General features: G+C 38.8%; 2 protein-coding genes across 5 annotated transcripts in view; one reads left to right on the top strand and one right to left on the bottom strand.

The window, feature by feature from the left end:
- The window catches only part of APPL1 (adaptor protein, phosphotyrosine interacting with PH domain and leucine zipper 1), a 44,950-nt gene extending 40,266 nt beyond the window's left edge, over positions 1-4,684 (top strand). For all 3 annotated transcript variants that reach the window (XM_039477336.2, XM_039477335.2, XM_074403614.1), the window contains one exon: positions 847-4,684. In XM_039477336.2, the coding sequence (XP_039333270.1) occupies positions 847-993 (147 nt within the window). In that variant the 3' untranslated portion in view covers positions 994-4,684. The remainder of the gene's footprint in view (positions 1-846) is intronic.
- ASB14 (ankyrin repeat and SOCS box containing 14) lies at positions 3,871-23,818 on the bottom strand. Of its 2 annotated transcripts, XM_074403623.1 has the most exons (10): positions 23,714-23,818; positions 23,000-23,218; positions 20,682-20,735; positions 19,770-19,903; positions 19,516-19,674; positions 14,021-14,266; positions 10,593-10,764; positions 9,588-10,131; positions 8,986-9,139; positions 3,871-7,975 (listed from the first exon to the last, which is right to left on the bottom strand). In XM_074403623.1, the coding sequence occupies exons 2-10, from the start codon at positions 23,119-23,121 to the stop codon at positions 7,797-7,799; spliced, it is 1,764 nt and encodes a 587-aa protein (XP_074259724.1). In that variant the 5' UTR covers positions 23,122-23,218; positions 23,714-23,818; the 3' UTR covers positions 3,871-7,796. The 2 variants fall into 2 exon arrangements, with proteins under 2 accessions (XP_074259724.1, XP_074259723.1); XM_074403622.1 differs by lacking the exon at positions 20,682-20,735 and having other exon boundaries at positions 19,770-19,901; positions 23,000-23,104; positions 23,714-23,817.
- Positions 23,819-24,520: the final 702 nt, after the last annotated feature.

Here is a 24,520-nt window from a genome sequence, read left to right as displayed (position 1 = left end):
ACGACTGTTTCACATTTCAGAGGAAGTTGTCTGTCAAAGTAGTTCTTTTGAGAGGACTTAATTGGCATTGCTGAAAGCCATTTAATTGCCTTCTATGGGGGAAATAGATATATGTGTGTGTATATATATATGTTATAGATTATATGTAATGTATAATGAAATAATATATTTTAAATATTGCCAGGAATGTCAAATCATTGTCCATCCAACAGGATAATTTTAAAAGACAAATTTCAGAGCAAAACTCGAAGGATGTATTAGATAAATGATTTTTGAGACTTAAGAGCATGTTATCGGTTGTAGCACTCATGGAAGGAAAAGAGGAGACAGCTGGAATACTTACTAAGAACAGATCAGTAAGCATTGGCTGTGGGCTGGCCATCTGGACAAAAAAGAGGGAAGTGGCAAAGATGACACTGAAATGAGGCTTTCCTGATAGCCTAGGCTGAGGGAAGGTGATAACTGATTTAGCAAAATGAATTGGACAGAGATGGAGAAAAGGGCTGGAGAGGGGAAGGGAAAGGAGTGTGGGGTGATCCCTCACAAGGGTTTTTTCTATAGTGTATAGTGAGAGATGATAATGGCTTTATTTGGTTGTTGGTTGTAAAAAGAGAAAAAGAAAACATTAGATTTTAGTTTGAATGTTGGCTTTTACAGGATGGTGCCAAAATTCATTTTGGTATTGTATTGTTTGGGTGTAGCTTTTCTTTTTATCAAGTTGTCAGAAGTATGTGTATATATTTATGGCAGAAGAATTGAAGTGGCTCTAAGAATGTATCTTAACTGCATAATTTTCCATTTGACTGCAGGCAAGTAACTTAGTTTCTTTTTTGTTTTTTTCACTAGGACTTGGAAGAACAAAGTCGGTTGATAGCTGCTTCCAGTAGACCAAACCAAGCCAGTAGTGAGGGGCAGTTTGTTGTCCTTAGCAGTAGCCAGTCAGAAGAGAGTGATTTGGGAGAAGAAGGAAAGAAGAGAGAGTCAGAAGCATAAACTTACACTTTTTGATAGATACTTCCCCTTTGGAATTTGACAGTTTCTGTGGTGAAATGGCACAAGGTAACAACTATGTTGAAATATCTAGGAGGAAACTAAGCTTTATATTTGCTTATTTGTTGTAGCTGCATTTAAAAAAAAACAGGATTGAACTTGATGACTTAGGTTTGCATTGATCTTTTTTCCCCCCTTAAACATAATGTACTATGCATTAACATCTAAAGGAAACCTGCTCATCTCCCTGAGGTAGACTGCTGAGGAATTTGCTTAAGAATTTTTTCCTTCAAATTGTGAACTTTTGAATCTTGCATTGTAATTGGCTATGAAAAATCATTAATTCTTCAGGCTTAGACATTCATGGTTATGGTCCTTTTCTTTCATTAGGAAAATTTTGCTGGCAATGAGGAAGCATTTAGCTGAAAAAGTTTAAAGCCCTTTATACAGAGAATTCTACAAGTTTGCAAATATTTTAACAATATTAATGTGCAATAGAACTTTTATAAAATAATTAGAACAGAGATTTTACACTTAAGGTTTCAAATTGTGGTAGGTGGTACTGTTGATCTCAGGGCCACTTTCTGGGATTGCTCATATGTCTCTAATGTACTGCACCTGATGCCAGTAGAAAGAAGCTTAAGTGTCTTCAGTTCAAGATTGATAGAGCCCTTGGCATTTTATTATCATATTCTTAGTTCTCAGGTTGGGACTTCAATTACTGCTGCAGAGCAGTAGTGGTTAAAAATAAGATATTGGAATTTATTAAAAGATTTTTGTTGTTGTTCAGATACATTTTAGATTAGGAATGACAAAGACATTGCTGTGGAGTGATACATTGTATTTTCTGCATTGTATGAAATAGCTTTTACTGAAAGTCAAGTGACATTTCAAAAGAAGTTCTATAACAGTTATGTTTCATGCTTAAAGTAAAAATTACCAGAGTTTAGTTTAGAAAATGTAATCTTATAAATTTCAGACTTATATTCCCAGTATTTTCATAATCCCATGTTTTGATAAAGTACTGAATCACCACTTTATATCCACAAAGGCAAATAACTAATGTCTGAGAATAGAATAATTTGCACTAATTATTGTAAATATGTCTACTCTTCAAATGAGTAAAAGGTCCAGAAAGATTGAAAGGAACTGAATGCCTAGGATAGTATAAGAGAAGTTGACTAAGGAAGGATTTAACCTGTTGCCAAGGTTAAAATAACTTTTCTCTGCTGCCTATGTTAAACCTACTGTCTATGTTAAACCATAATTTTTCTGTAAACACATTTTTAACATTGCCAATAGAAATTATATTTTCATGTGTTTCACATGAAAAAGTATATATATATACACACACAGATATATACCCAATATAGTGAGTAAAACATTTTACATAGTCACACATTTACCAATTTTTCAAGAGGTTAGCCACTAAGACTAATAATTTTACAAGGGAAATCCCCCCCCCCTTTTTTTCGATATACAGTTTTTTCTCCTTAGTTCTGCATTAGAAATGGCATCTGTTTTAGGTCTCAAATTATAACTCGGTTGTTTCACACTGTATATGTACATTGCTTTCTGTAAGAATAGGATAGATGATATATAGGCTCATGATATTCCTTTTATCCATGTGCCAAATGGGTGTAATGTTTATTTACTGACACCTTATGTTACCAAAACATACAGTAAAAAAGTAGAAATTTATGAAGTACTTTTTGATAAAAAGTTTATTTTGTGCTTAACAAAGGGAATGCTTTCACAATAGTGTATCAGTCGTTTTGTTGAAGTTGGAATTTCTTCTGTTGCCAGCACTTTCATGGCAAGTCCTGTTTTTAAGACCTTTGGAGACTAGAGCTTTCTGTTCCATTAAGTACTACAAATTGTCACTTCACTTAGCTCAGATGAAGTCTGTTACTCTACAGGAAAGGTGGTCATCAGTAGGAGGCAGCTTCACTAAGCTGGTGCTTTGCATGGTAGCAAGTGCTGCCCTTTGTCAGCACCCTGGCTCATAGTGTAGGCTAGAGTTAAGGGCACTGGCAGACTTAGGGATGCTAGACAGACCTGTAGTTCGTTTTAAGTTATGTTCACAGGAATTTCTACAATAATGCACCCATGTCCATAGGTCAGATCAAAGTGCATTCCAATGCTAAATAGAAGTTATGAATGGGTTTAACAATTTTAGATGATTCAACTTCTATTCCATTACTTACTATTGAACGATATGAACTATTCCATTACTGCAGAGATTTAAGTGTTCGTTTTAATAAGCTTTTTGTTATTTAAAGGTTGCCCATGGGTTTCTGCCTAGTGGTGAAGCTGATTGTTATCCTCTTTGAAATCCCTTCTAGATCTTGAGATGCTTGGAAAGTAATTGGATTAGATTTTGTGTATCTTTTCTCACATTGAGTTAATGTTTTTAGAAATCACCAAAACTGCTCTTTTAAAAGAAAAGATACTAAGCCTGCCTACTTCTACAATGCATTCTGTTACTTAAATGAACAGTGTATTTGTAACTATGGCAATGAAGTCAGTAGTTAGGAAACCAGTTATTCCTTCTAACTTTAAAAATTCTGAAAACTTGCTAAGAGAATAAAGCTGTTACCTTAAATAGAGTCCCGGTCTAGCACAGAGGTGCACACCTGTAATCCTAGCACTTTGGGAGGCTGAGGCAGGTGGATCATGAAGTCAGGAGTTCAAGACCATCCTGGCCAAGATGGTGAAACCCTGTCTCTACTAAAAATACAAAAAATTAGCCGGGCGTGGTGGTGGGCGCCTGTAATCCTAACTACTCGGGAGGCTGAGGCAGAGAATTGCTTGAACCGGGGAGGTGGAGGTTGTAGTGAGCCAGGAACACGCCACTGCACTCTAGCCTGGGTGACAGAGTGAGACTCCATCTGAAAAAAAACAACAAAAAAAGAGTCCCTAAAGCTAGTCTAGTTTTTGCCACATCTGCAATGATTATTTTCAAAAGAATCCTCAGGCTCCACAATCTAGGGGCATTCTAGGGATGACAAAATCCTATATGGTAAAGGCATCTGAGTTAATTTTGCATTATATTTAAGAACCATAGTATTTAAAATTTGAATCCTATTATTAATTCTGAGAGAGATCCTAAGAGCTAGTATATTGTAAAACCTGCCACCTGAATAAAATGAAAATATTAATGTTGGTTTTCAACCTCTTAGCATTCAGATTGTATTTTAAATATTTAAACATACCAATTGTAGCAAGCAACCCTTTATTTTTAGCAAGTTTGGTTTACTCTTCTCCCATAAGATTTTTTTTTCTATGTTAATTAGTAATACATAAAGATTTGAAACTGGAACTATATTATACTTTTTAACCAATCTCTGTGGCTTCACTCATATAAAATTTACTTCAGTTAATATGAGACTGGGGATTAAGTTGTAACTAATGTGCAAAATTGCTTTGTATATTTGGTGATTTCATAATGTAAGTGAATTGGTTAATTTTTATTTCACTGATAGTATTAATCATGCAGTGTACAATTTAAAATCATGCAATGTTTCACTTAATTGGATTTGAAGAACTCAACTTTTTGTGATCATGGTATACATGTGGGGTGGAGAACTTATTTTTTCATTTTGTCACACAACAGGTATTTACTGACAAGGCTTCAGGAAAAAAGTTGTTAGATTTTTTAATGTATAATAAAGTCCATGATTTTTGTACAGTGTGTTTTGTATGAAATATTTGATACTCTGAACTTATTTCTCAAAGTAATTTAGGATGTTACAAAAACAGTTGGACATCTTAATCTGTTCCAACATTGTAAATTATACATCTAGCCCAACTACAATTCCATAGCAGCTAAAATGAAAAAAAAAATTGTCACTTTATTAGGAAAAGTTTGTTACAGAAGCAAACTAATCCATCACTGGTGACTTTTTCTTTTAGCAAAGGTAAAAGACTTCATTAATTGATGTATACTTGCTACTGTTGGGTCCTACTCACAGAAAATTCCTCTAATATAAAGGGGCAGGTTATTGTGCATACCAGTATAGTTTGGGTCTATAATTTTTAATTCTAATGCATATTCATCCCATGTGCTCTCTCGAGTTTCTTATGGCAATTAGTTCTTCTGGGATTTAATGTTTTATTTTGAATTTTATAGAAATGTATATACACTTCTAGAAGGTACAGGGGCTAGATGAAATTGACTTTAGAATTATATAATTTATCTGATATAAGTGCATGTATAGTGTAAATATATTTCTATATTGAAAGATATATAATCTGTTTGATTTTAAAAAATAACTTCATATCAGCTATATAAATTTAATGTAAAAAATTATAAAAATAATTTAAAGTCTGTGCTTACTGAAATAGTCTACCTAGCCATTAATCCCTACACCAGAAAAAATTATATAGCTTTAGTTTCCCTAAAATGGACTATCTAATTCTTTTAAAAAGTACTAAGACTAAACATGTAAACATCAAGGCTATAGCTGACTGGGCTGTAGTGAAAATGGACATTATCATTTTACCTGTTATCCCTATTGATATGGCTTCTAAATGTGGCTCAAGTGTGGTGGAATGAATGTCTTTTTCAGTTCTTTCCTCACTTTCCACACATAGAAATGTATACTTACATGCAGGTCTGGCACAGTGGCTCATGCCTGTAATCCCAGCACTTTGGGAGGCCAAGGCAGGCAAATCACTTGAGGTCAGGAGTCCGAGACAGCCTGACCAACATAGTGAAACCCCATCTCTACTAAAAATATAAAAATTAGCTGGGTATGGTGGCACACACTTGTAATTCCAGCTACTTGAGAGGCTGAGACATGAGAATTGCTGGAACCCAGGAGGCAGAGGTTGCAGTGAGCCAAGATTTCGCCACTGCACTCCAGTCTGGGCAATAGGTTTCTCAGAAAAAGAAACCTATACTTACATGCAGTATGAAATATATAGAAATAAAAATCTGCCATCAGTGTGCCCCTTCATGTTCGTTATCAGGCTTGGTTCAATACAGAAACCATAAGCCGTCATTCATTTGAAAACACTTGTAATTCAAATTCCAGTGATCACATTAACCAGTAAATGGTCAGCCATAGCCAGGGTTTTGTGGAAAGAAGGGGCACATGTTTCTCATTAATAATGAAATTTGAATTGAGGGTTCTGTTTCAATTAACTGAATTACTCTACCTTTATACGTGACTCTACAAAAAACGGTAATAGACACTAAGCTGGTATTGGGACTTTTACACAAGAACAGCCAACTTCTAAGTCATGTACTAGGGTCAGTATTCAGTTCAGTCACTGTGATGTACTGTAGGTCTCCTTATCCATGGTTTCTCTTTGTGTGGTTTCAGTTACTAATGGTCCAAAACTATTAAAAGGAGGCCAGGTGTGGTGCTCACACCTGTAATTCCAGCACTTTGGGAGGCTGAGGTGGGCAGATCACCTGAGGTCAGGCATTCGAGACCAGCCTGGCCAACATGGTGAAATCCCCATCTCTACTAAAAATACAAAAATTAGCCAGGCATGGTGGCACACACCTGTAATACCAGCTACTCGGGAGGCAGAGGCATGAGAATCACTTGAACCCGGGAGGCAGAGATGGCAGTGAGCTGAGATTGTGCCACTACACTCAAGCCTGGGTGACAAAGCAAGACTCCATCTCAAAAAAAAAAAAAAAAGTATTAAAAAGAATTTTCAGAGATAAATAATTTATGAGTTTTAAATTGTACACCATTCTGAGTAACATGATGAAATCTCTCACCATCCCACCTTGTTCCACCTGGGAGCTGAATCATCCATCTGTCCAGTGTATTCGCACTGTAGGGCATGTATGTACAGTCGTATGTCGCTTAACAACTGGCTTAAAGATGGGGATACCTACTGAGAGATGTGTTGTGAGGTGATTTTGTCATTGTGCAAACATCACTGAGTCACTTATACAAATCTAGATGGTATGCTGTACTACACATCTAGGCCATGTGGTATACAGCCTATTGCTCCTGGGCTACAAATCTGTACAGCATGTTACTGTACTGAATAGGCAATCATAACATATGGTAAGTATGTACGTAAACATAGAAAAGGTACAGTAAAAATACAGCATTATAATCTTATGGGACCACCATCACATATGTGGTCCACTGATGACTGAAACATTGTTCAACGACAGTAGCTGTATAGGAACAAACACAGTATATATAGGAAAAACATAGTATATATAGGGATCTGTACTATCCCCCTTTTTCAGGCATCCACTGAGGGTCTTAGAACATATCCTCAGAAGATAAGGATGACTATTATATATATACTTCTCTATAAAAAAGATACTGTAATGAGTTACCTTGACTTGTCAGAAGTGCCATCTATTGTTTTGAGCACATAGACATTGGATTTGTGCACTTAATGTAAGATCAGTACAGAATTAGAACTAGTATATTTCAGTTAATTGAAATTTTTACTATTTGGCTTTTATTTTTTTTAACTGCCTTGAGAGTGCTAGTCATTATGTTGAGAGACTATGTTCAAAGCTACTTTTTAAGAAAATTTTCTTTTAGAGATGTCTTGCTCTGGTCACCCAGGCTGGAGTGCAGAGGTGTGATCACAGCTCACCACCGCCTTGACCTCCCATTGCTGCTAAAGCAATCCTCCTGCCTCAACCTCCTAAGCAGAGGTACTTTTTAAAGGACTTAGACTGCATTGAGATTGTAGTTGGCAGGTAAAAAATATGAATCATACATAAGTATGAAGCAAAAAATATGAATCATACATAAGTCAAATTTTAAGGAATACAGCTGCAGAATTATACCTTTTCCATTAGAATGGTTTGATTACCAGGTTCCTGTAAAAATTCCTTGTCCATAAAGGTCGTATTCTTCGTAAAGGACATATGCTTTTAGACGATTGGGTAATGGAAGAAATGACATGAAGACAGGGCAGCGCAAATGTAAACGTCCCATGCATTTCCGGATCTTTAGGCGACACAAGTGTTTTAGGGAGCGAGGGTTTGCTAAAAGGAAAAAGGCACATTATCCAAAGAAAAAAATAACTTATTTTTTAGTATCTTAGGGTTTTGTTAGCAAATGTATTTGATAGCATTTCATTTGCTGTGACTAAATGGCAAAGTCAATAGGGAAACAATTTTTCATTTCTCATTGCAATCCTTGTAGATAGGGTTCTAGTGCCATGTCAAATTAGAGTCCAAAGACTGGCATCAATTGTAGATCTGGCCTGTGAGATCTAAAGTTCTTAAATCTACATGTGGCCGGGTATGATGGCTCACGCCTGTAATTCCAGCACTCTGGGAGGCCAAGGCGGGTGATCACTTGAGGTCAGGAGTTCGAGACCAGCTTGGCCAACATGGTGAAGGTGAAATCCCCCCATCTCTACTAAAAATACAAAAATTAGCTGGGTATGATGCCCGCATGCCTATAATGCCAGCTACTTGGGAGGCTGAGGCAGGAGAATCATTTGAACCCAGGAGGCGGAGGTTGCAGTGAGCTGTGATTGTGCCACTGAACTCCAGCCTGGTTGACACAGCGAGACTCTGTCTCCAAAAAAAAATCTGCATGTTTTAGCCCCTCTGGGGACAGGCTAAAAACCGAAGATTACCACCCAAGGGGAAATAACATGAAATAAATTATTAATTTGTCTTATGTGCTACTTTGAAAGAATTTGGTTTGAAGAAGGTCATTTGATACCCTCTACAGACATAGCTCTTAGCTTTTTCTCATCCTTATTTTTATTGCCATTTCATAGCTTTTCATTCCTGTGTCAAGTGTTCTTTCGTAGCCATGGTTACCTATATAATAAGTAGTTATCTAACAGATTTTATCTCCTTGGAAAAGGTAATAAATACAAATTAAGTGTAGTTAGTAACATTTTTAAAGATAGGAGCAGCATTTTTCTGGTTTAAGTCAAGCTTTTAACCAGAAGAGAAGGGTGTTCTAATTCTAAAACAACCAAGTAAGAATACAATTAGTATTTTTGCAAAAAGTCTTCTACAAGAAGGATACTCACTTAAGATAAAATGTATTTCTGACCAGATCCCCTGTTTTTGGAGCACAGCTTTCAACTTTGAACAGATCCGAACTTGATCAACATAATCAAGCATCACTCGAACAACCTTTCCAGAGAGATGTTGCAGCCATGACAAAGTTATTACTTCACAGAACTGAGGGAAATGAAGTGAGAATTATAAAAGTCAATTAAGAAACATTCATCTATGGTTTAGCATAGTAGTCAAAGGAGAATGTGGTGTGATGAAAGCCAAGAGGGAAAAATGGCTCAAAAACGGAGGGATAATAGGGTCAACTGTACTGACTCTGATTCATTTTTCATCAGAAAAGTCATCAAAAGAAATCATTTAATCAGTTACTTCATTTGTGAAACTTCCTCACACTGCTAGGCAGAGTTAAATCACTTCTTTCTCTGTACTGTTTCTGTTCCTTTTACATCTTTCTACTATTGTGTTTGTTTTTATCATTATTTTATCATATATTTATTATACTAGGATCTCTTCAACCACCTTCTGGAGAGAATGGATGTAGTCTATATATTGCTATAGTTCCATGGCCACAAATAATGACTGCAAGGGAATATAGCCAATACTGTGGACTTACCTTAGTATCTTTGATAACTGTCGATGTCCAGCCTTCAGAAGTATAGGAAGAATGGACTTTGTCCCCATGAGGGCAATCAAAACATCGCTCTGTGTCATACCCATAGTTGAGCAGCATCCTGAGCATGACTTCATCTTTCAGTGTGTATTGCAGTGCCGATGGGAAATGTAAAGGGTTAACTCTGCAGAAGTAATTGACATTGGCCCCATGCCTTAGCAGCAGACTGATGAGCTCATAGTTGCCCATCCTGAGGGCTATCTGGAGGCAGTTAACCGGGTCTTGATTAGGCAGAGCTCCAGCACCCAGAAGCAGCTTGACTGAAGAGAGGTCACTGTTGGATACAGCAAAATACAAAGCTGACTTCCTGTGGTCGTCGTAGTGTTTGCGAATTCTCTGATCCAACATGAAGTTCACGTCAAATCCAGCTTGGATGAGGAGCTCCAGGCACTGGGGGTGTGCTCCTGCTGCTGCGCAGTGAATTGGACTGATGCCACTTTGCTTAATGGCAGCAAGATCCGTAACTGGAATCAGTATCTTTAGAGCTCTGAGAAAGAATTTCCAAATGGATTTCAACATTGTTTTTAAGATGTAGCACTAACTTGTTTATTATTGTTTTATACTAATACTAGATAGTATCAATCAATATTCAGATGGCACATTTAGAACCTCGAACCAAAAATAAAAGCATAATTCCTTCATCCAGAAGCTCAGATACCAAGTAAAACTGAATGGAATTACTGTCTAGGCTATAAAACTCAGAATTAGCCCAGAGACCTGAGGCTTCCCATATTGCCTAAGTACCTGAGGAAAAAAGTTTTATATCTCTTTGGTGGCTTCAGAGGATGCCTGGTAAAGCCATTTCTAGCTCTTTCTAGCTGAAAAGAGTTTCTCATCTTTAAAAGGTATGTTTAGGTTGTGGGATCAGTGATAAAGTTTTTAGAAGCAGCTCAAAATAAAAGGTAGCTATTACTGTTTTTATTATTTACAATAATTAATTGAACTTACAGTAAGTGGCCCCTGTCAGCTGCCACATGGATGGGCAGGTAGCCTGAATTCTTAGGGATGTTGGCATCAGTTCCATATTCCAGCAAGAGAGCCACGGCATCTGGATTTCCTCCACTTGCAGCTTCAAGTAAGATGGAAGAACAATCAGAGGCCTGACCATGAGCATTAGCTCCTAATAGGAGAAAGACTCTTGTTAATGCAAAAATTCTTTTCCACTGTATTTAAGCAATTTAAAAAATATATTACCATCACCAAAAAGCAATTAGTGAGTATGGACTCTAGCAAAGCACCAAGAATCAAAGAAACAAAATATATACCTCCTGCTCTCAAGCAGCTTATAAACTAGTTGGGGAAGAAGAAAATGGCAGTTTCTAAACTGTAAGTAGGTTGGTTTTTGAAGTAATTTGATGTTTGTTTGTTTGGAACTTGAAAATTCCAGTAGAAATACTGTTATAAAAGTTGCTTGTATTTCTAGACCAGCCTATAAAAGCCCACTTAACTTGTAACACACATATAGGACGGTACAAACAAATCTATTGAACTGTAACACCATTCCATCTAATGATACCTTTTTGGTGAAAAGGGGCATTTGTTCTGTTTTAGCTTGTTGGTAGCAGACCATAGTAAGAGACATTGTAATTGTTTTAAATTGAAGTTAGGAACTGTGAATAGCCAAAGAGATAAGTTGTAGTACAGTTATTGGTACAGATTATCCTTTATCCGAAATGCTTGGGACCAGGAGTGTTTCAGATTTCAGGGTAAAAAATATATATATTTGCATTATACTTACAAGTCCCAAATCCAGAAATTCGAAATCTGAAATGCTCCAGTAGGAATTTCTTTTGAGCATCATGTTGGTGCTCAAAAAGTTTCAGATTAAGAATGCTTAACCTAAACCCTGTACACTAAGTGTTTTGTGAGTTGTGTGAATAATAAGCGTACAGGTACAGGCAAAAAGTCTCCTGGAAGATCTAGGGCTGGAGTTGTGAGGGGAGCTGGGAGATGAAGGAGGAAAGAGTTTGGGTCAGTTGTATAAGGCTTCTCAATAAAATGGGCTCTGAAGGAAGAATAGCATTTGAATGGACAAAAGTTGAGGAGAGCATTCTGAAGCTCATATAAAAAAAAAAGGTGTTGTGACTTTAACACAGACTCCATAAGAGTCATCAGGGTACAGTGGCTGCCTTAAGAAGTCTGATAAGCCTGTTTATTGAGTGCCCACTATGTACTGGTTCCTTCATGTGTATAATAATTTTTAAACTTCACAACGCTCAGCAGTGGGTGCTAACAGACTCATTTTAAAGATGTAGAAACTCATTGAGTTTAAGTGACTTCCCCAAAGATGCACAGCTAGTAAGCAAGGTAGTCAGGATTCATACACAGTTATTCTAGACCCAGGGCTTATATCTATGACGCCATATTGCCACTCTAGCAATGTGATTTGCTAGAGTGGCAACATGATTTGCAGGGTGGTAATGGGATTTGGAATCAGACAGATGTACCTTGAAATGCTGGCTCTGTCATTTCTATGTCACTTGGTGCAAATTACTGTGTAAGGGAGTCACTTGAAGGAAATGCTCACTCACTGAGGTCAGCTCATGCTGGTTTCTTTGCAGGGTAAAGGCTTTAACATCTGTTGCCTCTCCTCTTTCTCTGTATTTTAATCAATGATCTATACAAAAGGTTACTCTTTCCTTAAAGATGAAAGATCCCAATCTTTTGTTACTCCAGCTAATGACTTTAGACATTTCTTTTTTTTTTTTTTTTTGAGACGGAGTTTCGCTCTTGTTACCCAGGCTGGAGTGCAATGGCGCGATCTCGGCTCACCGCAACCTCCGCCTCCTGGGTTCAGGCAATTCTCCTGCCTCAGCCTCCTGAGTAGCTGGGATTACAGGCACACGCCACCATGCCCAGCTAATTTTTTGTATTTTTAGTAGAGACGGGGTTTCACCCTGTTGACCAGGATGGTCTCGATCCCTTGACCTCGTGATCCACCCGCCTCGGCCTCCCAAAGTGCTGGGATTACAGGCTTGAGCCACCGTGCCCGGCCTAGACATTTCTTATATTGATCATTTGAAACATCTTACTTAAAATGTCTTATGGCCATTGATTAGAACCTAGCCTCCCCTGTATACCACAGGAAAGATTTAGGTATGTCTGAAAAGCAAAGGTTGGGTGCAGTGGCTCATGCCTGTAACCCAGCACTTTGGGAGGCCAAGGCAGGTGAATCACGAGGTCAGGAAATTGAGACCAGCCTGGCTAACATGGTGAAACCCCGTCTCTACTGAAAATACAAAAAATTAACTGGGTGTGGTGGCACGTGCCTGTAGTACCAGCTACTCGGGAGACTGAGGCAGGAGAATTGCTTGAACCCAGGAGGAGGAGGTTGCAGTGAGCCGAGATCACACCATTGCATGCCAGCCTGGGCAACAGAGCGAGACTCTGTCTCAAAAAGAAAGCAAGCACAAGGCTGTTCTTAACATAGGAGTCTCTGCCATCTAGAATACTGGAGACTAGGGCCACATATGGTTAAAGAACAAGTAAGACTTCTAGACACAGGGAGGAGAATAAAGAAGATAATTCTATCATTGAGACTTTAAAAAATCTTGGTAAAAGGTTGCTTTGAAAAAAAGCTTTAATTGATCGTACCTCGCTTCATCTAACAGTATCACCAATGGAGCTCTCCTCAAAGACAGTAAAGGCCAAAGTTCTCTGAGCCAAGGGTCCCTGCCAGTTAAGTCAGGATTCAAAATGGCCACAGCTACAGAGCTGAGGATGGGGTGGGAGCATGTTTGAAGGGAAGTCCTGCAACTGGCACCATCGCTGACCCAGTTTCCTCAAGTACAAAACGAGGATAATACCCACTTCACAGAGTTTTTAAAGGGTTATGAGGCAACATGGGTAGTTTAATGCTTGTTGCTTAGACAGTACCCAATAAATTGAAGCTGCTTTCCCATTCTCTTGGAGTTTAGGTTGTTACTAGGGTGAAGAACTGAGACCCAAAGAGAAGAAATCGGGAAGACTTTCCTAACATCTAAAGCCATTTGGTAACTGATTAAACTGCCTCATGATTTAGGCTTAGGCAAAGGTAACGTGTAGAGGATGTTGCCGGGTCTTTGACTTTATGATTCTAGAAAAGGACAACACCACAAAAAAGTTAAAAAAAAACCACCACCCTCTTAGCACAGTGAAGGAATGTTAAGTAAAAGTAACCTGCATCTGCTTTAGGGAAATTGTGTCATACCTAATAAAAAAATTTAGTCTTTATGTTAGGCTTCTCAGTAATCACTATTAACCTATAATTTTTTATCAAACATTTATATTAGGCTTAAATAAAATGTTAGTTTTTATTATTTTGAAGCTCTCCATTAAGAGAACACCTGGATCCTGGTACCCTTTGTTACTGTGCTGACCCTAACAGAAGATCTTGCCTTTCCGCAGTAACATTTCCATGATTTCAGTGTGTCCACTTTGGGCAGCAAGAGCAAGAGGAGTGAATCCATACGTGCTCCGTGGGTCAGGGTGTGCCCCAGAAACCAGCAGAAGCTTCACCATGTCCTCTCTGCCCAGTTTGGCTGCTTCGTGGAGAGCTGTCCTCTCGTTGGCACAACGCAGATTGACATCTGCTCCATAGTTGATCAGCAAGGCAGCTGTGTCATAGGAGTCACGCAGCACAGCTGGGAAATAAGAAGTGAGGTGGGTATGTTCAACAGGAAGTTAAGAGCAGAGTAGCATATCTGCAAGTGCCCCTCAGGCTTTCTCAAGTTCTTCCCACTGACTCCCAGACCCCAACATTCTGTGTTTAGGAAACAGATTGCGAAGTAAGGCCTCTGTCAGATAATATTGAGAGTGGTTTTTTTACATCAACAGACTATTTGTTTTTCTGTAAGCCATGAGTAATTATTCATTGTCTGCCTATGTGGACAATTATTGTCTGCTTATGCGGTTGAAACACAATTCTAAATTTTTCACTTACTTTTATTTTTCAAGAAAATGGCAACTTAAGTATTCAGTACCATCCTGGAAATGTTTGTAACTGCTTTAAAATAAGAAAAAGCAAGACAGCCCAGCCTCTGAAACGTGCCAAAAATAAAAAATTTAAAAAGCAACAGAACCTACCCCAGAAAATGAATGACTAAAACATAATTTAAATATGCATATCTGGTGGGAGTGATTGAGACCATAGAAAATGATAGTTTTGCCGACCATTTCTGCGTAACACACTTTGGCAACACACCAAATTTTGTTGTGCAGAAAGCCCCTTAAGGTTCTGTAAAGAAAATGATTTTGTAGTTTAAAAAATACCAATAAAAGGCTTGGGAGCACTCTGTGTGTGTATATGTATATATATTTAGAGTCTCATTTTGTCATCCAGGCTGAAGTGCAGTGGTACAATCATAGCTCCCTGCAGACTTGAACTCCTGGGGTCAGGCAATCCTCCTGCCTTAGCCTCCTAAGAAGCTGGGTCTACAGGCATGCACCACCATGCCTGGCTAATTTCTTTAAAAATTTCTGTAGAGATGCAGTCTTGCTATGTTGCCCAGGCTGGTCTCAAACTCTTGGGTTCAAGTGATCTTCCTGCCTCAGCCTCTCAAAGACTAGGATTACTGGCATGAGCCACTGATCTCAGCCACCACTGTATATTCTATCACCCTCTTCAAGATTCACTTTGCACACTGGTATATTGAAGTCTCTGAGAAATCTTGAAATGCATTTGCTTAACTTTTTAACCCAACATTTTCCATGACCTATCAATGGGAACATGCTGTTTAGGTGCCACAGAAATGGAATCATTTGACCTGTCAGGCCAAAGTGAAGAAAGGAAAACTAGCCCCACCATCATTGTTACAACACACTTTACAGCTTCATGTTTTTACATACGTGATTTTTCTACACACAAGACAAATGCTATCTTACAGACAAGGAAACAGATTTAGAGAGGTTAGACCTGACCCAGAGTTCTTCTTACCCTGCAGTGCTAGAGTACTTTATGATTTATGCATGCTTTGTCAGAGAAGGCTCTTCTGCTTAGTCTACAAAATGCAAAGTCTTAGAAAGCATCTGGGGACAAACCATGAAAGGACCCCAATCCTAATTTTTGGCAGTACTCTGTCGTTCTCTTTTTAATTTTCAGTGTTTTTTTGTTTGTTTGTTTGAGACAGAGTCTTGTTCTGTCACCCAGGCTGGTGTGCAGTGGTGCAATCTCGGCTCACTGCAACCTCCGCCTCCCAGGTTCAAGTGATTCTCCTGACTCCACTTTCTGAGTAGCTGGGAATACAGGCATGCTCTGCCACGCCCAGCTAAGTTTTGTATTTTTAGTAGAGACAGGGTTTCACCATGCTGGTCAGGCTTGTCTCAAATTCCTGATCCCAAGTGATCCACCCACCATGGCCTCCCAAAGTGCTGGGATTACAGCTGTGAGCCACTGCACCCAGCCTCATTTTCAGTTTTAAATTTGATAAAAGTTATCCATGTACAGAATTTAAAGAGCCAATTACTGTGAAGTTCATCACCCTTTCCCTACATTCTTTCTCCTTCCCCAGAGGCATCCTTTGGCTGATTCTTTGCTCTTCATGGCTATATCTCTAACCTGCTTGTATTGCTACTTACTGATATTTGGTTTGGGGATAATTTAATGACTTACCATGGAAAATGAGAATTTAATGTTTTTTTCTGCCTGTCCTCACCACGTGTGCATATTTCTCCACCTACTATCCCCCGGAAAAAAAACATACACACACACACACACACACACACACACACACATATATATATATATATATATATATGATGTTTTTGTTTGTTCGTTTGTTTTTAAAGAGACAGGGTTTCACCATGTTGGCCAGGCTGGTCTTGAACTCGTGACCTCAGGTGATCCACCTATTTTGGCCTCCAAACTATTGGGATTACAGGCGTGAGCCACCACGCCCAGCTCATCCGAATATTTTTATAGCATAATTTTTGTTAGATAAATATTCAATATTTATCTTAATGTATGCCATTCAAAAGTGGACCATATTTACATTTCCTTTTCTGCATATCTTTTTGTTTTCCCTAGAGTTAATACTTATGTTTCATTTGCTTAGTTTTCAATTTATCATTAATACCACCCCAAACTCTAAACTGTCCACATCTCCCTTCAGGATGCCATTCCTAGCCTTCCGTGGTCTTGAAGAAGCCTCTACCTGGGTCCTCCTGACTTGCTCCAATCTGGACCTTGGTGTCTAGTAATGTGTGGTCATCCTAAGACCGTTATTCCCCTCATCTTGGGGATCTCATTTGCCTCCCACCTGCCTTGAATCTTCCGTTTCCTGGATCCCAAGATTTTGTTTTTCTACTTTACTCCCATGTTGGTAGAACATTTGCTCCGTTAGCTTCCTAACAGCAGGGAGAGAGAAAGCTTTTGAGATTTCCTAGATCCGAAAATATCTTTTATGTCTCTGTCAGATTTTTTTTTTTCTGAGAGTTTGAGCAAAGGAAGAATTTTAAGTTGGAAATTTTTTCCTCAGAATTTGTAAAACTATTATTTACTACCAATTACTTCAAGCTTCTAGTTCCCATGGAGATGTCTGAAACCACTCAGATTTTTCATCTTTTGTGTATTACGTATTCCTTTTTTTCTCTCAGGAGGTTTGGGGAAACTTCTCTGTTTCTAGTGACTTGTGAGTCTTAGCTCTTTATGATTTTTTATTACAATGTAAAAGAGGTTATGCTCAAAACTTAGAGTATATAAGTAGAAAAGAAAAAAACACCCCTAATTCCACCTCTGAGATGATTTTTTTTTCTTTCTTTTTTTTTTTTTTTTTTTGAGACGGAGTTTCGCTCTTGTTACCCAGGCTGGAGTGCAATGGCGCGATCTCGGCTCACCGCAACCTCCGCCTCCTGGGTTCAGGCAATTCTCCTGCCTCAGCTTCCTGAGTAGCTGGGATTACAGGCACGCGCCACCACGCCCAGCTAGTTTTTTGTATTTTTAGTAGAGACGGGGTTTCACCATGTTGACCAGGATGGTCTCGATCTCTCGACCTCGTGATCCACCTGCCTCGGCCTCCCAAAGTGCTGGGATTACAGGCTTGAGCCACCGCGCCCGGCCGATTTTTTTTTTCTGAGATGGAGTTTTGCTCTTGTTGCCCAGGCTGGAGTGCAGTGGCTCAATCTCAACTCACTGCAACCTCTGCCTCCTGGGTTCAAGTGATTCTCCTGCCTCAGCCTCCCAAGTAGCCGGGATGACAGGCATGCGCCACCACGCCTGGCTAATTTTTTATTAGTAGTAGAGATGGGGTTTCACCACATTGGTCACACTGGTCTTGAACTCCTGACCTCAGGTGATCCACCTGCCTTAGCCTCCCAAAGTGCTGAAATTATAGGCGTGAGCCACCGTGCCCGGCTGAGATGATTTTTGTTAGCATTTTCACATGTATCCTTGAATTCTTTATTTCTACATATGTTAAATTTTAAATAACTTTTTGTTACACAAAATTCTCTAATAACTGGCTGTTCTGCATTTATACTGTTAATTCACATTTGGAGGGGGATCCTTAGACCCTCAAGATCCTAAAACACCTAACTTTACCCATCTCACTATCCATTCATGAATTATTGGCACTAAATGTGTACAGGGAGTCTTGCTAGCTGCTGAGATGCTGAATCAGTATGCATTCTGCTAATAGCCATTTATAATTTGCCACAGAAAGTGCTCTCATTGCTCTAGAACTAGAAACAAAGTGCTGAGGGTGTTGTGTCTCTTAAGGTTCACTGAGCTGCCACGTGGTGTGCCCCTTAACTCTGGAAATACTTGTCCTTCATTTTAGGAAATCATTTTCTTGACTTACTGCATTGGTGATATACCGCCCCCATCTTGTCTGTTCTCTCTCTCGTTCCTCTCATTCACATGTTGCTCCTCTTGGATCATCTAGCTAATTTCACTTCTTTCCTATTTTCCATGCCTTATTTTCTTCTTCTTCTGGAAGCTTTACTAAACTCCATCTTCCAGCATTTTTTTGTTTTTAAAATTTCTGCTCATATTTTAATTTTCAATAATATTTTCTTTTCTGATTTTTTTTGCTACCATCTTGTTCTTATTAAAATGGTTTCTCTGAGGAAGTTAATGATAATTTCCCTTTAAATTTTATTTCCCTAAGTAATTCTAAAGTTGCTTAACTCTTTGTTGAAGATTTTCCTCAGATAACCTTTAGCTATTTGCTCATAATTAAAAGTTGGAGACTAAAAAGCTGGTTGGAAATTCTAAGCAAAGGGTGGGGCTTGTGGACTATGGGCTTAAAAATAGGTTGATATGTTTGGTCCACTTGTTAGGAAAGCCCCAATATTACTATCTTTAGATCTTTCTTCTTGGGCTGGTCAGATTCCCCCAGAGTACCCCTAACCTGGAGGGTAAGGGCCTGGCTGCCAGCCTTCTGGGAGGAAGGCTGGGCAGCCTCGATTGTGTTTGCTTAATTCCTCCTGTGTTTTCAATCTAGTACTCCCACCCTCACCTAAAATTTTGTGGTCCAGAGACTCTCCATGTAAGCTATGCAGAGAATAAACCTCCAGGATTCTGCTGGGGTGGGGTAGGAGTGATCTAGAGATCTATCTGCTTCTTCGTAAGTTTTCAACCAACTCTTCTACTGTATTTTAGCTGCCTTCCTTTTACCCATGCTCCATGAGGTAATTCTGCTGTCCTCCGATTTCCTACATCAGAATTAACTGGTTTGATCAAGGCACCATGCAAAATGAGCTGCTTTTAATTGGGCAGAGATTTTGCATCAGGCCACCTCCACAGGCCAGCCTATAGAAAGCTTCTGGAGGGTGGGTACCCATGTCTGGTCAGTTGGGAGCAGAGTGACGGTGCTGCCACTGTGCACAAAAAGCTGCCTTTGTAACGTGTGGGCATGAAGGAGACTAAGTGCCACTGACTCTTGTATTCATTTACCTGTAAGAAGAGGAGAGTTGCCTTCAAAATTCTTAGCATTTGGATTGCAGCCGTTGAGAAGAAGAAAAGTGGCATTTTCCAAGAGGCAATTGCTGACAGCCAGAAAAAGTGGCGTTTCACCACTGTGAGTGGTTTGCTCCCACAGAGCGGGTTTTGAAGCTGAAATAAATTCATCACACCACACAAGTTAAGACATAGAAATAAATGTTAAATTTATCTCTCAGAAACGTCAAGAAGAATCAAAGGGAATTTACCGCTTAGGGTTATTTCCAAAATTTTCTTATTTAATTGCACTGCAGCCTTATGCAGAGGAATCCAGCCTATCTCATCTGCTTCATCAAAAGCAGAATGGTACTTGGTTAAGTGTGACAAGGCGTCTTCTTTACCTATGAACAAGTCAAATGAGAACACATTCACATTTGGCACACTTACAAGAAAGCCCATATTGCTTCCTGAATTCCACCACCAAAGTTAATGCCTGAGACAACAGAATTCTAGCACCACCTTTTATGAAAGACAAATGGCTTAAGACAGACAGTAAGGCTGTTCATCTAGCTTTCCACAACTGGGCGTGTCAACACCCCCACCATCTTGTTACTTAAAAAACACAGCTCTGTCTAGCAAGGAACCTAGGAGCTCTTTGCTATGTTGAGCTGAAGTATTTTCTCTCAGAAAAGCCCACATCAGACTCTTGACAATCAGCTGTGGACCCCCCGGCCCCCGCCCCTCCCGCCCAGTGTTCAGCATTTGGAAGAACCTGTCTTTGGGCCTCCTGAGCTTTGAGGGGAAATGCTGCCAGCTGTTACTGTCACTTTTTTTTTTTTTGAGACAGAGTCTCACTCTTCACCCAGGCTGGAGTGCAGTGATGTGATCTTGGCTCATTGCAACCTCTGTCTCCTGGGTTCAATCAATTCTCCTACCTTAGTCTCCCAAGTAGCTGGGATTACAGGCACCCACCACCATGCCTAGCTAATTTTTGCATTTTTAGTAGAGACTAGGTTTCACCATGTTGTTCAGGCTGGTCTTGAACTCCTGACCTCAGGCGATCTGCCCACCTGGGCCTCTCAAAGTGCTGGGATTACAGGCGTGAGCCACCACACCTGGCCAATGTCACCATCACATCTTACCATAAGTTAAAGGGGATAGAAGAGGAGGAATACTTAACTTTCTCTATTGCTTCAACTATCTTCTCATACTTAGCGCTCAAAAAGGAATGGAAGCTGCATAGAAAAAAATACATATGTAATTTCGAAACTGAGGAGAAAAAACTGTTATCTGATAACAGGATAACCAAAAGGTAAGGGTAACAGTAGTAGTTAATACGGGATGAACTCTCATAGGAGGCAGTGACTGAGGTGTAATAGAAATACTATTTGTAAAATGTCGTGGCTTAACAGGCTCTACGGAAACACCTTTCCTATGTCTGTCTTCCACATTAGCCTGTTGGCCTCTCCAGGACAAGAACCGTGTGAGGGCCTGGATTGCACTGCGCCCTTAATCAGTGTTGGCTGAACTGAATCAAACCTACCGATGACTGAAATGTTACACTATCTCATCGTAAAATTTGATGGCCACTCTATAATGTCAACGATTCCAGCAAAAACTATTTTAAAAAATGGTGTGAGTTTTAAAAAATATTCATAGAATGTGTGCTCAGAATACACTATTAGCAGTTAAGCAATGTTTTTATTATTTAAGGCTTTAAAGCTCAATTTATGAATCTTTCTTTAAAATCTAGCAAATAAGAACTGTCACCTTCCATTCTTTATTTATTTAGTGAACCCAGGTTGCAGAGAATAAATTCCCTTGGACAGTCTGTCCTGTTTACAATTTGGTCAATTAAATTCTCTTAAACATTTAAACCTGCACTCATAGATTTAGTATTGTGTTCGTTTTCTATAGCTGCTGTAAGAAGTAACCACCCATTTAGTGGCTTACAACAGTAATAAAACAAATTTATTATCTTACAGTTCAGTAGTTCAGAAACTCAAAGAAGTCTTCACTGGACTAAAATCAAGGTGGCAGCAGGGCTGTGTTCCTTTTGGAGGCTCTCGGGGAGAATCTATCTTTTGCTTTTCCAGCTTCTAGAGGCCACCCACTTTTCTTGGCTTGTGGACTCCTTCCTCCATCTTCAAAGCCAGCAATATTGGGCTTAGTCCTTCTAACACTGCCCTCTCCCAGGTTCTCTCTCCTGCCTCCCTCCTTTACAGTTAAAGATCCTGTTTTACACTAGGACCACGTGGGTAATCCAGAATACACCCCCCATCTAAAAGCTGATTAGCAAGCCATAATTCCATCAGTAGCCTTACTTCTCCTTCGCCATGTAAGGTTCCAGAAATTAGGACATCTTTGGATGGAACCATTACTCCACATATCACAAGCATGTTCTAGTTTTCTAATTCCATCAAATACCTGACCAAATCAGCAAGACTGCATAAGTATCATACAATTCCTGCAACTCTAATCAAGTAAATGCGTAACTACATCAAGTAAATGCGTAACCACAGTTTATTTCCGTTTCTCTGAAACATTTCCATACTCTACTTAGCCCAGTTCTCTTGTACCTTTCAACCTGAAATCATGAGTTCAAAGTCAGTTACTCCGTTATGCAATTTAAGGTTTTAATCATAAGGTTAATGTAACAATCTAATAAAGCAAATTGCTTTACAAAACTTTAAAGATTATTTTAAAAGCAAATCCTAAATTGAACACAAAAGTATAGGAATAGTGTGTGGTTAAAAGCACAGACTCTAGAATCAGACTGCCTGGCTCTTCACTTACTAGTTACTAGCTCTGTGACCTTGGAGAGTCACTTTTCTGTGCCTCATTTTCCTCATCTCTAAATAGGGATAGTAACAGGACCTACCTCATAGCGAGGTCATGAGAATTAGAATTTAAAAGTTGGTATTTATGAAGTGCTTAAAATCACATGATACGCAGTGATCACTCCATGAGTTTGTTACATTTAAAAAATACTATATAGGTTTGATGTACTTCATATCTATATTTAGTTATGAAATCTCTTGGGGATAAAAGACATTTTTCTAGTTTTACCTCCAACAGGCAAATAGAGATTATCATCCCAAGCAAACTGGGTTATCACCCCAGAAAAAATGATGTTACTACCTTAGGAGACCAAGGTTGCTGATTAGCCAGAGCGCGTGTGAGCAGATGTGCTTTCAATTCTCAAAGACAACACATATTATAGAGCTTTTCTCTAGCCTGTCATAGCCTCATTTCTTTCTTCTTTTGATTTCCAGTCTGCATCACCTCATCAAGATTTGCTGCTAACTTCCTTCAGCTATTTTTTTATTGCCTAATTCTGAATTCTTTCTAGATTATTCCTGTCTAATCAAGCATAATATGACAGCTCCTTGAATTCTGACCCTCCTGGTTTTGTCACAGCACTAGAGTTAAGCTAACGACAAGTGTCAGCTGTTGAATACAGCACTTAATACTACACTGCCAATGAGAAAACCATTACCTCCCATCCTCAGGTGCATGTTGTGTTGTTCCTGGCTTGTAAATATCCTGTAAACTCTGTTGAATGGTGAACTGGGTGTCAAAGTCTTCGTCTATGTCTTCGTCGCTGGTGTAATTATCCATGTGAAATGCAGACAGGTTTTAAGTCAGAGTGTATTAATATTTTTCCAGTTGTGAAAAGATTATCAACTGCTTAAAATTACAAATGAAATTCAGAAACCTAGAAAATTGATAGGATTAATAAATGAAAAATATATACAATTTAGGAAACAAAATATTCCATTAAAATTTTTCTGTAAACTTAAAAGAGTTTTTTGGACTGCCACAGATTCAACAAAAATTACAAGTTTCCATGAGTAGCCACTGACTTAAAGCTTATTCAGGAAAATGCACCTTTCAGATAAGACTTTAGTTAGTGCCACTCTGACAACACTCTGATCTGTTAGACTTGGCTTGTGACTTTTTCAGTGATTGTAGCACTCATCCGAAAAGATATCTTTCCTACACACAGTGAGTGTTATGCTGAAAATAATATTTCCCTTAATAAACATTAAAAATAAACATGCTATAGGAACAAATGTATTCTCATAATTACAACAGAGATACAGCAGTAGTAAAAACAAATGTATCTTATTAGGCAATATCTAAATGGTTTTAAAAGAAAAATGTCAGTTTAGCATAGAATACATTTGGTCACATGTCAAAGACTTTTTACCTTTTTTTATATCCTCTAGGACAGCACTGAAGTTTTCACTGTTAAGGACTAAGACATGTAAGCTTCAGAATTTTCATTTCTATTTAGGATCGCCTCTCTCTTGTAGTGACCATTCCATTAATAGCTTTACTATAAATACTGCATCATAAGACAGTCTGGCACATTCTCCTTGTTTTTTACATGTGGTTTAGCTCTTTTTTGAAACATGATCTCTTTTCTTCACTGCTACATTCATCAAATTTAAAGGATTATACATTTTATTCCTGGAATAAAATGCTTTTGCAGGGGGTTGTCCATGCAAAGATAATTCATTCTCTTAAGACTCATGCACATAGCCACTGCAAACCAGAATCCATTTTTCATTTCAGAGAAACCAACATTTTGCTCTTGACCCAGTTATCCAAAGTGACTGTTCCAACGTACTAGATTCACTAGGTAGCTGTGCCTCCATTTTTGTTGGGTTACAGAACTGTGGCCTTAAGTGTCCTTGGAATCCTAAGGGAAGAATTCACTCTACACAAAATAAAATTTTTACTAAAATTCTGTTTTGTTGAAATATTTTTAAATTGTTAATATACACTTAAAAAATCAAAGGGACCACTTAATATTTCAAATTAAATATGGAGCAAATGCCAAGAAGCACGATGTCACTGCAGGTATGGAAGTTAGGACTGCCCTCCAGCCATCTTACTGCCTTTGTAGGTCAACTTCACAGCTTTGAGTTTCCTAGTCACAAGGGTACGGTGAGAAACGAAACTAATGTTTTAGAGGTATGAAATAAGGGCTGTAGTCATGTAATTGTTTTAG

Source organism: Saimiri boliviensis, chromosome 8 (genome assembly GCF_048565385.1).
Source record: "Saimiri boliviensis isolate mSaiBol1 chromosome 8, mSaiBol1.pri, whole genome shotgun sequence".
Taxonomy (NCBI): domain Eukaryota; kingdom Metazoa; phylum Chordata; class Mammalia; order Primates; family Cebidae; genus Saimiri; species Saimiri boliviensis.
Note: the sequence above shows the minus strand (reverse complement) of the source record. Positions and strands in the feature narration are given on the sequence as shown.